Source organism: Etheostoma spectabile, unplaced genomic scaffold, assembly GCF_008692095.1.
Source record: "Etheostoma spectabile isolate EspeVRDwgs_2016 unplaced genomic scaffold, UIUC_Espe_1.0 scaffold00008082, whole genome shotgun sequence".
Classification (NCBI taxonomy): domain Eukaryota; kingdom Metazoa; phylum Chordata; class Actinopteri; order Perciformes; family Percidae; genus Etheostoma; species Etheostoma spectabile.
The window spans coordinates 7,501-25,293 of NW_022603552.1; the positions used below are offsets into that span (position 1 = coordinate 7,501).

At 43.8% G+C, this 17,793-nt stretch overlaps 1 protein-coding gene across 1 annotated transcript in view; it reads left to right on the forward strand.

The window, feature by feature from the left end:
* Positions 1–16,580, forward strand: part of LOC116678753 (serine/threonine-protein phosphatase 4 regulatory subunit 4) — a gene marked incomplete at its 5' end in the record, with an annotated part of 24,001 nt that extends 7,421 nt beyond the window's left edge. The window contains 14 exons of the mRNA XM_032508497.1: positions 1,201–1,278; positions 1,744–1,827; positions 1,967–2,143; positions 2,862–2,967; positions 3,243–3,378; positions 4,322–4,466; positions 4,579–4,617; positions 6,516–6,587; positions 6,743–6,806; positions 7,421–7,495; positions 8,183–8,273; positions 8,576–8,637; positions 9,530–10,235; positions 16,320–16,580. Of these exons, the coding sequence (XP_032364388.1) occupies positions 1,201–1,278; positions 1,744–1,827; positions 1,967–2,143; positions 2,862–2,967; positions 3,243–3,378; positions 4,322–4,466; positions 4,579–4,617; positions 6,516–6,587; positions 6,743–6,806; positions 7,421–7,495; positions 8,183–8,273; positions 8,576–8,637; positions 9,530–10,235; positions 16,320–16,365 (1,881 nt within the window). The remainder of the gene's footprint in view (positions 1–1,200; positions 1,279–1,743; positions 1,828–1,966; positions 2,144–2,861; positions 2,968–3,242; positions 3,379–4,321; positions 4,467–4,578; positions 4,618–6,515; positions 6,588–6,742; positions 6,807–7,420; positions 7,496–8,182; positions 8,274–8,575; positions 8,638–9,529; positions 10,236–16,319) is intronic.
* Positions 16,581–17,793: the final 1,213 nt, after the last annotated feature.

A 17,793-nucleotide genomic window follows, 5' to 3' on the forward strand; every position in this document is an offset into this window, starting at 1 on the left:
CCCTGCTAACGGGTCCACAGCCTGCTAACAGGCCCACAGCCTGCTAACAGGTCCACAGCCTGCTAACAGGCCCACAGCCTGCTAACAGGCCCACAGCCTGCTAACAGGTCCACAGCCTGCTAACAGGCCCACAGCCTGCTAACAGGTCCACAGCCTGCTAACAGGCCCACAGCCTGCTAACAGGTCCACAGCCTGCTAACAGGCCCACAGCCTGCTAACGGGCCCACAGCCTGCTAACGGGTCCACAGCCTGCTAACGGGTCCACAGCCTGCTAACGGGTCCACAGCCTGCTAACGGGTCCACAGCCTGCTCAAAGGATGGACGCTGGAGAAGTGGAAGAAAGAGGATTTTTCAGATGAATCTTCTGTTGAACAACACCACAGGAGACCTACTGGAGCCCGCATGGATCCAAGATTCACCCAGAAAACAGTGAAGTTTGGTGGCGGAAGAATCCTGGTCTGGGGTTCCATCCAGTATGGGGGTGTGAGAGATCTGCAGGGTGGAAGGCAACATCAATAGTCTCAAATACCCAGACATCTTAGCTACCTCTTATATTCCCAACCATAAAAGAGCAGGATGGTGCTCCATCACATACTTCCATCTCCACTTCAAAGTTCCTCCAGGAGAAGAAGATCCAGATGGTCCAGGATGGCCCGGCCCAGTCCCCAGACATGAACATCATGGAGCAGATGTGGGGTAGGATGGAAGAGGAAGCATGGAAGACCAAACCAAAGAGTACTGATGAACTCTGGGAGCTTTCCTAGTCCTGATGACTTCATCAACACATGGTCTGGATCCTCGCCAAACCACATGGGTCCAGTCCTCCTAGCTCATGGAAGTCCTACTAGATATTACATCTGGATCTCACAGCACCACTGTTTAATTTGCTGACATATTTTAGTATTTGCAGTAAATTTGTTCAATTTCTGTATAGGCGACAAAACTTTTGTCTTGCCAAACTTTGACCTTTCTGTCTTGTTTAAATGATAAATCTTGTTTCAGTGAAACTAATTTATTTCAGAGCGTTGAACATCGTTTGGAGGTTTTATCTTTTCATCTGAGATATTTCTCACACCAGCTGATTCATTAAAGTCAGGTTAATAGCAGCTGTTTCTACTAAATAGATAAGAGACAAGACTTTAGTCAGGGACTGTAGTTTGTAAAGCTGACTTCCTGGTTGGCCCCGCCCCTTCCTGTCAGGTGGTGAAGCTGCTGGGATCAAACGTCCAGCTGGTCCACAAAGAGCTGCTGTCTCTGCTGCAGGACGACGCTCTGGAGGTACGTCGACCAATCAGGACGCACGCTGCTGCAGGATAGTCTCAGCGGGTCTGCTTTATGTTTCTGGAAGGATTTGGAGATAACTTCCATTAAGACTTGTTTTAATTGATGTGTCCGCTATATATATATATATATATATATATATATATATATATATATATATATATATATATATATATATATATATAATATATATATATATAAACATAGCAGTGTGTATATATCAACATTTAACAACCCAGAACCACACATACGTTCTTCAGAACGTTTGTTTTCTCTAACGTACCTTTACATATACCTTGTTGTTGTTGTTGATGTTGTTGTTGATATTTTGTTGATGTTGTTGTTGTTGATGTTGTTGTTGTTGATGTTGTTGTTGATGTTGTTGATGTTGTTGTTGTTGTTGATGTTGTTGTTGTTGATATTGTTGTTGTTGTTGTTGTTGTCATCGTTGTTGTTGTTAAGGTGTTGGACGCTCTGATGAATCACCTGGAGGAGACTCTGGAGGCGGTTCTGTCCAGAGGAGACAACCTGGCGCTGGACAACAAGGTGACAACCCAACACCATAACTCTAACCATAACCATAACCATAACTATAACCATAACTCTAACCATAACCATAACCATAACTCTAACCCTAACTAACCCGTCTAACCCTGGCTCTCTCTCCATTGGGCCCCTGGTCCAGTTCCCGGAGCTGCTGGGGGGGGCCCTGCTGGTGGCCGAGCAGACCGTGGGGGGGTCCCTGCGCTGGCGGCTGCATGAGAAGCTGCTGCAGCGCTACAGCTGTCTGAGCCGGCTGCTGCCGGGAGAAACCCTGAACCAGGACTTCTGCCCCCGGGTCTTCAGCATCCTCACCACCAACGTCAGCCTGCTACACACACAGGACACACACAGGACACGCAACACACACAGGACACACAACACACACAGGACACACAACACACACAGGACACACACAGGACATGCAACACACACAGGACACACAACACACACAGGACACACACAGGACATGCAACACACACAGGACACACACAGGACACACAACACAAACAGGACACACAACACACACAGAACACACACAGGACACACAACACACAGGACACACACAGGACACACAACAAACACAGGACACACACAGGACACACACAGGACATGCAACACACACAGGACACACACAGGACACACAACAAACACAGGACACACACAGGACACACACAGGACATGCAACACACACAGGACACACACAGGACATGCAACACACACAGGACACACACAGGACACACACAGGACATGCAACACACACAGGACACACACAGGACATGCAACACACACAGGACACACACAGGACATGCAACAAACACAGGACACACACAGGACACACACAGGACATGCAACACACAGGACACACACAGGACACACAACAAACACAGGACACACACAGGACACACACAGGACATGCAACACACAGGACACAAGACAGGACACACAACACACACATATAGTATATATACATATGTATATTTATATAAACTGTATATACATGTATACATATTCACTCTAATGGGGGGGTGTTGTTGCAGAAGGTGCTGCCGGTCCAGAAGGAGGCGGCTCGGACCTTCTGCACGTTCCTGCGTTACAACCGTAAACAGGAGCAGCGCCAGGAGATGATGGAGCAGCTGATCCAAGGTCAGGGGGGGGGGCAGTCCAGAGGGAGTTGGGTTGGGAACCGGAGGGTTGCTGGTTCAATTCCCTGTACAGACCAAAGTATGGTGGTGGACTCACCATTAGTGCATGTATAGGACCTGAGCATGTGCCCCCCCCCCATCTCTCCATTAGCCCCCCCCCACAGCACTACTGCCGAGCTGCTGGAACCACCTCAGGTTCCTGTAGCCCCCCCCCCCAGCCTCTTCCCCCCCCCCCCCCCAAGCAATGACGGGTCTCCTGTTGCAGGGCTAGCTCAGGCCGGAGCTACTGGAACCGCCTCAGGTTCTTGGACGTGTGTGAGACAGCGATCGAGATCTTCTCCAGGAAATACTTCAACAAACACTTCCTGGTCCCAGCGCTGGACCTGGTCCACGACCCCGTCGCCAACGTCAGGTAATTGTGGGGGGGTTATGTATCGCCTGCATCCATCCATCCATCTTCATCCTCTTATCCGGTGTCGGGTCTCGGGTGAGCAGCTCCAGCAGGGGACCCCAAACTTCCCTTTCCTGAGCCACATCAACCAGCTCCAACTGGGGGGTCCCGAGGTGTTCCCAGACCAGGTTGGACAACTAATCCCTCTACCTGTCTGTCTGCCTGTCTGTCTGCCTGTCTGTCTCCCTGTCTGTCTGTCTGCCTGTCTGCCTGTCTGTCTGCCTGTCTGTCTGCCTGTCTGTCTCCTGTCTGTCTCCCTGTCTGTCTCCCTGTCTGTCTCCCTGTCTGTCTGTCTGTCTGTCTGTCTCCCTGTCTGTCTCCCTGTCTGTCTCCCTGTCTGTCTGTCTGTCTGTCTGTCTGTCTGTCTCCCTGTCTGTCTGTCTGTCTGTCTGCCTGTCTGTCTGCCTGTCTGTCTGTCTCCCTGTCTGTCTGCCTGTCTGTCTGCCTGTCTGTCTCCCTGTCTGTCTCCCTGTCTGTCTGTCTGTCTGCCTGTCTGTCTGTCTCCCTGTCTGTCTCTCTGTCTGTCTGCCTGTCTGTCTCCCTGTCTGTCTGTCTGCCTGTCTGTCTCCCTGTCTGTCTGCCTGTCTGTCTCCCTGTCTGTCTGTCTGTCTGTCTGTCTGCCTGTCTGCCTGTCTGTCTGCCTGTCTGTCTGTCTCCCTGTCTGTCTGCCTGTCTGTCTCCCTGTCTGTCTCCCTGTCTGTCTGTCTGCCTGTCTGTCTGTCTCCCTGTCTGTCTGTCTGTCTCCCTGTCTGTCTGTCTGCCTGTCTGTCTGCCTGTCTGCCTGTCTGTCTGCCTGTCTGTCTGCCTGTCTGTCTCCCTGTCTGTCTCCCTGTCTGTCTGCCTGTCTGTCTGCCTGTCTGTCTGCCTGTCTGTCTCCCTGTCTGTCTCCCTGTCTGTCTGCCAGGTATAAGCTGTGCCAGATGTTACCCAGACTGCGGTCGTTGCTCCGTCTCCCGACCGACAAACAGCTGCTGCAGAAACTCGACGTCTGCGTCCAGAAGCTTCTCTGGAGAGAGAAGGACAAAGACGTGGTGGCCGCCATCCGCAAGGTAACAACAGTAATATACGTTAATATATTAATATATATATATATATATATATATATATATATAACATCAGCTGTGTAGTAATAATGCGTTGTGTTCTGTTTCTGTTTTTCAGACGGTGTTGGAACTCGACAAACTGGACATCACAGAGCCTGTAAGGACATTTCAATAAGGAGTAATAAAGGAGTAATAAACACTTAATTATTATATTATAAAAACAGTTTATATATATTATATGTATAAAATAATAGACTATATTAGTTTCCCTGTAACCTCCACCTTAGGACGTCTCTCTACTGCTGTCTCTCTACTGTTGTCTCTCTACTGTTGTCTCTCTACTGTTGTCTCTCTACTGCTGTCTCTACATACTACTCTCTACTGTTGTCTCTCTACTGTTGTCTCTCTACTGCTGTCTCTCTACATACTACTCTCTACTGTTGTCTCTCTACTGTTGTCTCTCTACTGTTGTCTCTACATACTACTCTCTACTGTTGTCTCTCTACTGTTGTCTCTCTACTGCTGTCTCTACATACTACTCTCTACTGTTGTCTCTCTACTGTTGTCTCTCTACTGTTGTCTCTACATACTACTCTCTACTGTTGTCTCTCTACTGTTGTCTCTCTACTGCTGTCTCTACATACTACTCTCTACTGTTGTCTCTCTACTGTTGTCTCTCTACTGTTGTCTCTACATACTACTCTCTACTGCTGTCTCTCTACTGTTGTCTCTCTACTGTTGTCTCTCTACTGCTGTCTCTACATACTACTCTCTACTGTTGTCTCTCTACTGTTGTCTCTCTACTGTTGTCTCTACATACTACTCTCTACTGTTGTCTCTCTACTGTTGTCTCTCTACTGCTGTCTCTACATACTACTCTCTACTGTTGTCTCTCTACTGTTGTCTCTCTACTGTTGTCTCTACATACTACTCTCTACTGTTGTCTCTCTACTGTTGTCTCTCTACTGCTGTCTCTACATACTACTCTCTACTGCTGTCTCTCTACTGTTGTCTCTCTACTGTTGTCTCTCTACTGCTGTCTCTACATACTACTCTCTACTGTTGTCTCTCTACTGTTGTCTCTCTACTGCTGTCTCTCTACTTTTGTCTCTCTACTGTTGTCTCTCTACTGCTGTCTCTCTACATACTACTCTCTACTGTTGTCTCTCTACTGCTGTCTCTCTACCGCTGTCTCTCTACCACTGTCTCTCTACTGTTGTCTCTCTACTGCTGTCTCTACATACTACTCTCTACTGCTGTCTCTACATACTACTCTCTACTGATGTCTCTCTACTGCTGTCTCTCTACCGCTGTCTCTCTACTGTTGTCTCTCTACTGTTGTCTCTACATACTACTCTCTACTGTTGTCTCTCTACTGCTGTCTCCCTACCGCTGTCTCTCTACTGTTGTCTCTCTACTGTTGTCTCTCTACTGCTGTCTCTCTACCGCTGTCTCTCTACTGTTGTCTCTCTACTGTTGTCTCTACATACTACTCTCTACTGCTGTCTCTCTACTGTTGTCTCTACATACTACTCTCTACTGATGTCTCTCTACTGTTGTCTCTCTACTGATGTCTCTCTACCGCTGTCTCTCTACCGCTGTCTCTCTATCGTTGTCTCTCTACTGTTGTCTCTACATACTACTCTTTACTGTTGTCTTTCTACTGTTGTCTCTAAATACTACTTTCTACTGTTGTCTCTACATACTACTCTCTACTGTTGTCTCTCTACTGTTGTCTCTACATACTACTCTACTGTTGTCTCTACATACTACTCTCTACTGTTGTCTCTCTACTGTTGTCTCTCTACTGTTGTCTGTCTACCGTTGTCTCTCTACTGTTGTCTCTCTACTGTTGTCTCTCTACTGTTGTCTCACTACATACTATTCTCTACTGTTGTCTCTCTACTGATGTCTCTCTACTGCTGTCTCTCTACCGTTGTCTCTCTACTGTTGTCTCTCTACTGTTGTCTCTCTACTGCTGTCTCTCTACCGTTGTCTCTCTACTGTTGTCTCTCTACTGTTAGTGTCTAACGTCTGTGTGTTGTGTCTCTCTAGTTTCACAAGAGACAGGAGAGAGACCTCCTGGACCAGAAGAAGGAGAAGGAGGAGACTCTGCTGCTGGAGATGGTGAGTCTGGTGCTGACGGATCATCTTCAGTCTGAACCTCTTCCTGTTGTGTGTTAACGCAATGTTCTCTGTGTGTCCTCTGCGTGTCCTCTGTGTGTCCTCTGTGTGTCCTCTGTGTGTCCTCTGTGCGTCCTCTGTGCGTCATCTGTCCTCAGGAACAGCTGGAGCGCCAGCAGAGTGACGGGAAACTCAGCTCTGAGAAACACCCAGAGAGACGACGTAAGGTTCACATGGTCAAGTGGAGGACGTTAGGTTGCCGTGTGGGGGGGGCGAGCCGGGACAGTTGAAACCCTTTTTAATTAAAACGTAATTTACAAAGCTCGAATCACACTGAAACATAACATGTTGTCACGTGTCATCTGTCAGAGACAGCTGCATTTTCAGCTTTGAACAAAACCCTTTAGGAGTTATTACAGTGGGGGGGGACGTGCGTTTCATCGGTCCCTCCTGGACGGGACGAATGAAACAGCATGGGGGGGGGGGGGGGACGAATGAAACATACAGTTTAAGCCATGTAAACTTCCCACAACTTTAACATTTTACTATATATCATGGACTATAATACTATAGTCTATAGACTAGTCTATAGTACTACTACTATAGTCTATAGACTTTAGTCTACAGACTTTAGTACTATAGTACATAGACTAGTCTATAGATTATAGTCTATAGTCTATAAACTATAGACTATAGACTATAGACTATAGTACTATAGTCTATAGTCTATAGACTTTAGTCTACAGACTGAATCAGTCATCTGAACAGTTGCATTACTGGTCAGAGATTGTGTCTCTGCTTCGTCGTCCAGTCTGTAAACTGTCTGTCTTTGACAGGAAGAGACAGTAAGACCAGTCTATCTGCAACCAAGTCCATGTCTGTGTCCTCGGCCGGACCCACCTTGTCCTCCGGTAAGACTAAAGTACGAGGGACGAAAGCTGCTGTTGTGTTTGTAGACTTCAAAGTTAAAGTTAACTTTACTATCCCACAAAGGGAAATGTACGTGGTCTTACACGTCTCCTCAAAAGAAAACACATAACACGTATACGTACACTTAAAAAGAAGTACAGACAAAACTGTACACAACAAACACAGATAACACAAAGTTCTGACAAACAACAAAAACTGCAATACAAATAGATTAGAGTCCAAGTCTTTGAGAGTCCAAGTCTCTGAATTAGAGTCCAAGTCTCTGAGAGTCCAAGTCTCTGAATTAGAGTCCAAGTCTCTGAGAGTCCAAGTCTCTGAATTAGAGTCCAAGTCTCTGAGAGTCCTAGTCCCTGAGAGTCTAAGTCTCTGAATTAGAGTCCAAGTCTCTGAATTAGAGTCCAAGTCTCTAAGAGTCCAAGTCTCTGAATTAGAGTCCAAGTCTCTGAGAGTCCTAGTCCCTGAGAGTCTAAGTCTCTGAATTAGAGTCCAAGTCTCTGAATTAGAGTCCAAGTCTCTGAATTAGAGTCCAAGTCTCTGAGAGTCCAAGTCTCTGAGTTGCAATGCTAGTCCCAGTCTCTGCTACTTTTTACATTGAAACTGAATATCTTTGTCTCAGAACATCGAGGCGTACCATGATGATGATGATGATGATGATGATCTTCTTACAGGTAGAGAGATGAGGAAGGCTAAACTGTCCCGGAGTCGATCTCTCAGCAGTCAGCCAACGACGTCCAAAGCTGCCAACTCAGACAGACCTCTGTAAGAACCCACGTGTAAAGGAGACCTGTTATTTACTGTTTTCAGATTCATACTTGCAACATTACACATTTAAATGTTAAAAAACACCATTTTCTCATCCTGCCCATAGTCCGATTTAGTCTGTCTGCAACGGAGCAGGACTGTGTGTCGTAAGAAATCCCCTTGAACTGCTTCAGATCCGAACACTACCCGACCGGATGTGTTTCAGCAGCAATGCGACCCGGAACTGGGGAGAAATTAATATTTAAGATTACAGCTCGGCTCGAGAGTTCTTAATCTCCTGATTTCTGGTTTTGTTTCAGGAAAGTGAAAGAACTGAGCAGCATGTCTGGACCTGGGAAGTCCTCCATGTTACCAAGCAAAGGTACCTCCCCCTTACAGACTGATCCATGTTACCAAGCAAAGGTACCTCCTCCTTACAGACTGATCCATGTTATCAGGTAAAGGTACCTCCCCCTTACAGACTGATCCATGTTATCAGGTAAAGGTACCTCCCCCTTACAGACTGATCCATGTTATCAGGTAAAGGTACCTCCTCCTTACAGACTGATCCATGTTATCAGGTAAAGGTACCTCCCCCTTAAAGACTGATCCATGTTACCAAGCAAAAGGTACCTCCCCCTTACAGACTGATCCATGTTACCAAGCAAAAGGTACCTCCCCCTTACAGACTGATCCATGTTACCAAGCAAAGGTACCTCCTCCTTGCAGACTGATCCATGTTATCAGGCAAAGGTACCTCCCCCTCACAGACTGATCCATGTTATCAGGTAAAGGTACCTCCTCCTTGCAGACTGATCCATGTTATCTGAAAACTCCCCCAAAGTCATGTGATCTATGAGGACATATTTCCTGCTACCACTAGGGGCGCTAACCAGTATTGGAAAGGATACTTTCAAAACGTATTCTGTTACAGACTACATACCCAAAAATGTAATTTGTAAGGTATTCTGAATACTTGGATTACTTCCACATTGGGTTTTACACATTTTCTAAGTGTAGGAATGCGGCCATAATTATAATTTATTTATTTGATTAGGACACTGCTCGTTAATCAACATTTCTGTAAATGCGCCAGGGTTAGCCAATTCCTACCCAGCATGCATGTCTTCATGGTGGGAAAAAACCGGAGCCCCCGGAGGAAACCCATGCAAACACCACACAGAAAGGCCCAAAACCACCTGGATTCAAACCCAGAAGTTCTCAGAGTGTTTGGAGGGGGGTTGCATATTTAACAGTCTTCACGTATTTTATAGATGACTCCTTAAGGACCGCCCACTTCTCTCTGGTGACCCAGTCCTCCTCCTCCATGCCGGTTCTGATCCGTAGCAACACCACCAGCCTCCTGGACAGGGTTGGTACCCTGGACCACAGAACCAGTACCCTGGATCAGAGAGATCATAGAACCAGTAACATGGACCACAGGAACAATCTGATGGAGCAGAGAACAGGTAAAATGGACCACAGAACCAGTACCATTGACCAGAGAGACCATAGGCCCAGTTCTTTGGACCAGAGAGAGCACAGGCCCAGTTTGTTGGATCAGAGAGACCACAGGCCCAGTACGTTAGACCAGAGAGACCACAGCCTAAGTGTGTTGGACCAGAGAGACCCCAGAACCAGTACGTTGGACCAGAGAGACCACAGAACAAGTACGTTGGACCAGAGAGACCACAGACTGAGTACATTGGACCAGAGAGACCCCAGGTCAAGCTCTTTGGACCAGAGAGACCACCGGCCGAGTACGTTGGACCAGAGAGACCCCAGGCCGAGTTCTTTGGACCAGAGAGACCACAGACCAAGTTCTTTGGACCAGAGAGACCACAGACCATGTACGTTGGACCAGAGAGACCCCAGGCCAAGTTCTTTGGACCAGAGAGACCCCAGAACTTTGGACCAGCGCAGTAAAACGATGGAGAGAGGCTGCATGGTGAAGGACGGCCAGTCCAGAAAGCTGTCGATGTGAGTTTTTACTGAAATGTTCCAGTGGTAGAACCAGTTTTTGAAATAGGCCAGATCTCAATCGTACTACCAGGACTTTGGATTTTATCTAAATGAGTACCCTTACTTCCAAATGTTAATAACAGTATTATTTATGAGCTAATGATCTTGATTTTTTGCCTTTTTACACTGCACTTAGCCACAGCTATCAAAGCATTCATAAGGGCACATTCCAAGTGTGGAAATTGAACCATGTCCAGACCCTCCTTCACAGCGCGGCACAAGAAGGTCTGGCTAGTCCACACAGCGTTCCAGAATGGGAGAAAAACCTGCTCTGGTTTATTGGCATTTCTTTAAACCAATCACAATAGTCATGGGCAGGGCTACGCTCTGGACGGAGCTACGGTGCCGCTGTTAAATAGTCTCAGGAAGGAAGTGGTTTTGGTGGAACAATGTGCATGTAGAGGAGGCGATCTCTGGAACAACATTAGTGTTTCAAAAACCTTCAACATCAGGCTCTCTAGGTTTTTTTTTTTTTTAATTTTTACAAGAAGAAATATGGTACAAGTTACCTTTTTCCAGCGGAAAATCAACGGCCTTTCCTTATTTTCTGTGATACACATGTATTCCTGCCTCCATTCAGAACATTATTCTGGATATGACCGTAATAATGATGACACATAGTGGATTTTTAACATGAATTATAACCTTATGACAAAATTAATGCAACTCGGGGTGTCTTTGGTCATATCTTTATAATGTTGAGTTTAATGTTTTAATTAATTAATAACCAAATCCATGAAACATAAGGTGTCGTGTAACAGCAAGAAAAATCCAAAACACTGGTAACAAGTCTAATTACACTGGCAACAAGACTAATTACACTGGCAACAAGACTAATTACACTGGCAACAAGACTAATTACACTGGCAACAAGACTAATTACACTGGGTAACAAGACTAATTACACTGGTAACAAGACTAATTACACTGGCAACAAGACTAATTACACTGGCAACAAGACTAATTACACTGGGTAACAAGACTAATTACACTGGTAACAAGACTAATTACACTGGCAACAAGACTAATTACACTGGCAACAAGACTAATTACACTGGCAACAAGACTAATTACACTGGGTAACAAGACTAATTACACTGGCAACAAGTCTAATTACACTGGCAACAAGACTAATTACACTGGGTAACAAGACTAATTACACTGGCAACAAGACTAATTACACTGGGTAACAAGACTAATTACACTGGCAACAAGACTAATTACACTGGGTAACAAGACTAATTACACTGGGTAACAAGACTAATTACACTGGCAACAAGACTAATTATACTGGCAACAAGACTAATTACACTGGGTAACAAGACTAATTACACTGGCAACAAGTCTAATTACACTGGGTAACAAGACTAATTACACTGGCAACAAGACTAATTACACTGGCAACAAGACTAATTACACTGGGTAACAAGACTAATTACACTGGCAACAAGTCTAATTACACTGGCAACAAGACTAATTACACTGGCAACAAGACTAATTACACTGGCAACAAGACTAATTACACTGGCAACAAGACTAATTACACTGGGTAACAAGACTAATTACACTGGTAACAAGACTAATTACACTGGGTAACAAGACTAATTACACTGGCAACAAGTCTAATTACACTGGCAACAAGACTAATTACACTGGTAACAAGTCTAATTACACTGGCAACAAGTCTAATTACACTGGCAACAAGTCTAATTACACTGGCAACAAGACTAATTACACTGGCAACAAGTCTACTTACACTGGCAACAAGACTAATTACACTGGCAACAAGTCTAATTACACTGGCAACAAGTCTAATTACACTGGCAACAAGTCTAATTACACTGGCAACAAGACTAATTACACTGGCAACAAGACTAATTACACTGGCAACAAGACTAATTACACTGGGTAACAAGACTAATTACACTGGCAACAAGTCTAATTACACTGGCAACAAGACTAATTACACTGGGTAACAAGACTAATTACACTGGCAACAAGACTAATTACACTGGCAACAAGACTAATTACACTGGCAACAAGACTAATTACACTGGCAACAAGACTAATTACACTGGCAACAAGTCTAATTACACTGGCAACAAGTCTAATTACACTGGGTAACAAGACTAATTACACTGGCAACAAGACTAATTACACTGGGTAACAAGACTAATTACACTGGCAACAAGACTAATTACACTGGCAACAAGACTAATTACACTGGGTAACAAGACTAATTACACTGGCAACAAGACTAATTACACTGGCAACAAGACTAATTACACTGGGTAACAAGACTAATTACACTGGCAACAAGACTAATTACACTGGCAACAAGTCTAATTACACTGGCAACCAGACTAATTACACTGGCAACAAGACTAATTACACTGGCAACAAGTCTAATTACACTGGCAACAAGACTAATTACACTGGCAACAAGACTAATTACACTGGCAACAAGACTAATTACACTGGCAACAAGACTAATTACACAGGGTAACAAGACTAATTACACTGGCAACAAGACTAATTACACTGGGTAACAAGACTAATTACACTGGCAACAAGACTAATTACACTGGGTAACAAGACTAATTACACTGGGTAACAAGACTAATTACACTGGGTAACAAGACTAATTACACTGGGTAACAAGACTAATTACACTGGCAACAAGACTAATTACACTGGCAACAAGACTAATTACACTGGGTAACAAGACTAAATACACTGGCAACAAGACTAATTACACTGGCAACAAGTCTAATTACACTGGCAACAAGACTAATTACACTGGCAACAAGACTAATTACACTGGCAACAAGACTAATTACACTGGGTAACAAGACTAATTACACTGGCAACAAGTCTAATTACACTGGCAACAAGACTAATTACACTGGGTAACAAGACTAATTACACTGGGTAACAAGACTAATTACACTGGCAACAAGACTAATTACACTGGGTAACAAGACTAATTACACTGGCAACAAGTCTAATTACACTGGGTAACAAGACTAATTACACTGGGTAACAAGACTAATTACACTGGGTAACAAGTCTAATTACACTGGCAACAAGACTAATTACACTGGCAACAAGACTAATTACACTGGCAACAAGACTAATTACACTGGGTAACAAGACTAATTACACTGGCAACAAGTCTAATTACACTGGGTAACAAGACTAATTACACTGGCAACAAGTCTAATTACACTGGTAACAAGACTAATTACACTGGGTAACAAGACTAATTACACTGGTAACAAGACTATTTACACTGGCAACAAGACTAATTACACTGGCAACAAGACTAATTACACTGGCAACAAGACTAATTACACTGGCAACAAGACTAATTACACTGGCAACAAGACTAATTACACTGGGTAACAAGACTAATTACACTGGTAACAAGACTATTTACACTGGCAACAAGACTAATTACACTGGCAACAAGACTAATTACACTGGCAACAAGACTAATTACACTGGCAACAAGACTAATTACACTGGCAACAAGACTAATTACACTGTCAACAAGACTAATTACACTGGCAACAAGACTAATTACACTGGGTAACAAGACTAATTACACTGGCAACAAGACTAATTACACTGGCAACAAGACTAATTACACTGGGTAACAAGACTAATTACACTGGCAACAAGACTAATTACACTGGCAACAAGACTAATTACACTGGGTAACAAGACTAATTACACTGGGTAACAAGTCTAATTACACTGGCAACAAGTCTAATTACACTGGCAACAAGACTAATTACACTGGCAACAAGACTAATTACACTGGCAACAAGACTAATTACACTGGGTAACAAGACTAATTACACTGGCAACAAGTCTAATTACACTGGCAACAAGTCTAATTACACTGGCAACAAGTCTAATTACACTGGGTAACAAGACTAATTACACTGGGTAACAAGACTAATTACACTGGCAACAAGTCTAATTACACTGGCAACAAGTCTAATTACACTGGCAACAAGTCTAATTACACTGGGCAACAAGACTAATTACACTGGCAACAAGACTAATTACACTGGCAACAAGACTAATTACACTGGCAACAAGACTAATTACACTGGCAACAAGACTAATTACACTGGCAACAAGACTAATTACACTGGGTAACAAGACTAATTACACTGGGTAACAAGTCTAATTACACTGGCAACAAGACTAATTACACTGGGTAACAAGACTAATTACACTGGGTAACAAGTCTAATTACACTGGCAACAAGACTAATTACACTGGGTAACAAGTCTAATTACACTGGTAACAAGTCTAATTACACTGGCAACAAGTCTAATTACACTGGTAACAAGACTAATTACACTGGCAACAAGACTAATTACACTGGTAACAAGACTAATTACACTGGCAACAAGACTAATTACACTGGCAACAAGACTAATTACACTGGGTAACAAGTGTAATTACACTGGGTAACAAGTCTAATTACACTGTCAACAAGTCTAATTACACTGGTAACAAGACTAATTACACTGGCAACAAGACTAATTACACTGGCAACAAGACTAATTACACTGGGTAACAAGACTAATTACACTGGCAACAAGACTAATTACACTGGGTAACAAGACTATTTACACTGGCAACAAGACTAATTACACTGGGTAACAAGTCTAATTACACTGGCAACAAGTCTAATTACACTGGTAACAAGACTAATTACACTGGCAACAAGACTAATTACACTGGCAACAAGACTAATTACACTGGGTAACAAGACTAATTACACTGGCAACAAGACTAATTACACTGGGTAACAAGTGTAATTACACTGGGTAACAAGTCTAATTACACTGGGTAACAAGACTAATTACACTGGGTAACAACTAATTACACTGGCAACAAGACTAATACACTGGCAACAAGACTAATTACACTGGCAACAAGACTAATTACACTGGGTAACAAGTGTAATTACACTGGGTAACAAGTCTAATTACACTGGGTAACAAGACTAATTACACTGGGTAACAAGACTAATTACACTGGCAACAAGACTAATTACACTGGCAACAAGACTAATTACACTGGGTAACAAGTGTAATTACACTGGGTAACAAGTGTAACCACTAGACTGTATATACTGTCTAGATCATACCACTAGACTGTATATACTGTCTAGATCATACCACTAGACTGTATATACTGTCTAGATCATACCACTAGACTGTATATACTGTCTAGATCATACCACTAGACTGTATATTCTGTCTAGATCATACCACTAGACTGTATATACTGTCTAGATCATACCACTAGACTGTATATACTGTCTAGATCATACCACTAGACTGTATATACTGTCTAGATCATACCACTAGACTGTATATTCTGTCTAGATCATATCACTAGACTGTATATACTGTCTAGATCATACCACTAGACTGTATATACTGTCTAGATCATACCACTAGACTGTATATTCTGTCTAGATCATATCACTAGACTGTATATACTGTCTAGATCATACCACTAGACTGTATATACTGTCTAGATCATACCACTAGACTGTATATTCTGTCTAGATCATATCACTAGACTGTATATACTGTCTAGATCATACCACTAGACTGTATATTCTGTCTAGATCATACCACTAGACTGTATATTCTGTCTAGATCATACCACTAGACTGTATATTCTGTCTAGATCATACCACTAGACTGTATATTCTGTCTAGATCATACCACTAGACTTATATTCTGTCTAGATCATACCACTAGACTGTATATTCTGTCTAGATCACTTACATTTATCTTTAGTGGTTATTGTTCAAAAAATTGTTGAAACATATTTACAGATAGAAACATGTTTTTAGCCCTCTGAACGGTGATTGTAACATCTGATTGATTTTAACGGAGACTGGAGTTTTCATATTTTTAAACTCTACCTCTTCTAAATATTGTTTTTGCGACCTGACTTCAGTGATTTAAATGATTTCTGTGCTGTTTACTTTTTTTTCTACAGAAACAGGAAGTCAAACTCGTTCAGCGTCCAGTCGGGGCGAGACTGAAGACAATGATGTCATGATACTTCCACCCAGCCATTAGCCAATCAGCATTCAGGGTTCACGAGTCAATGGACTTCAGAACACTACCCAGAATGCCACACAACACCATCTCTCCCTTCAGACAGACAAGTCCGACATCTCTTTTGCTTTCTGAGCACTGTGTAATCACATGATCTCCTCCTGTCATCTGATTGGTTCAATAAACTCCACACAATCAAGCTGTCGGTGTGTTTTTAATCTGTATTGTGATATCACTGTGATGTTTGATAACATAATGTGTCAGAGAGATGACAGGCAGACAAGTTCACATTGGAATGTTTAATGTTTTACACACATATGTTTAAATATTAGTACAGGAAGTGTTTTTACATACAGTACACATGCTATGATAGCTAATGATACTGTCTCTGTCAACCACAGTTACATCAGTTACTCCGTCTCCTACTCGGAGAACCATAGTTACATCAGTGACTCTGGCTCCTGATTCAGAGAACCACAGTTATACCCAGCCAACATGTACATATGGGCCCCATATGGGTTACAAATGGGCTCAATGGGTACCAAGTGGGCATGGGCTTTAACTGGGCAAAATGTCTAGGCCCCATAGGGGATATGAGTGGGCAAAGTGGGCATGGGATGGAAGTAGGCGATTTATGTGGGCCCCATGTGGGTTACCTAACATGAGACCCACATGGAAAGCCCATGAAGGCCAACTCTAAGGGCCCCATAGGGGATATGAGTGGGCAAAGTGGGCATGGGATGGAAGTAGGAGATTTATGTGGGCCCCATGTGGGTTACCTAACATGAGACCCACATGGAAAGCCCATGAAGACCAACTCTAAGGGCCCCATAGGGGATATGAGTGGGCAAAGTGGGCATGGGATGGAAGTAGGCGATTTATGTGGGCCCCATGTGGGTTACCTAACATGAGACCCACATGGAAAGCCCATGAGGGCCAACTCTAAGGGCCCCATAGGGGATATGAGTGGGCAAAGTGGGCATGGGATGGAAGTAGGCGATTTATGTGGGCCCCATGTGGGTTACCTAACATGAGACCCACATGGAAAGCCCATGAAGACCAACTCTAAGGGCCCCATAGGGGATATGAGTGGGCAAAGTGGGCATGGGATGGAAGTAGGCGATTTATGTGGGCCCATGTGGGTTACCTAACATGAGACCCACATGGAAGCCCATGAGGGCCAACTCTAAGGGCCCCATAGGGGATATGAGTGGGCAAAGTGGGCATGGGATGGAAGTAGGCGATTTATGTGGGCCCCATGTGGGTTACCTAACATGAGACCCACATGGAAAGCCCATGAGGGCCAACTCTAAGTGCCCCATAGGGGATATGAGTGGGCAAAGTGGGCATGGGATGGAAGTAGGCAATTTATGTGGGCCCCATGTGGGTTACCTAACATGAGACCCACATGG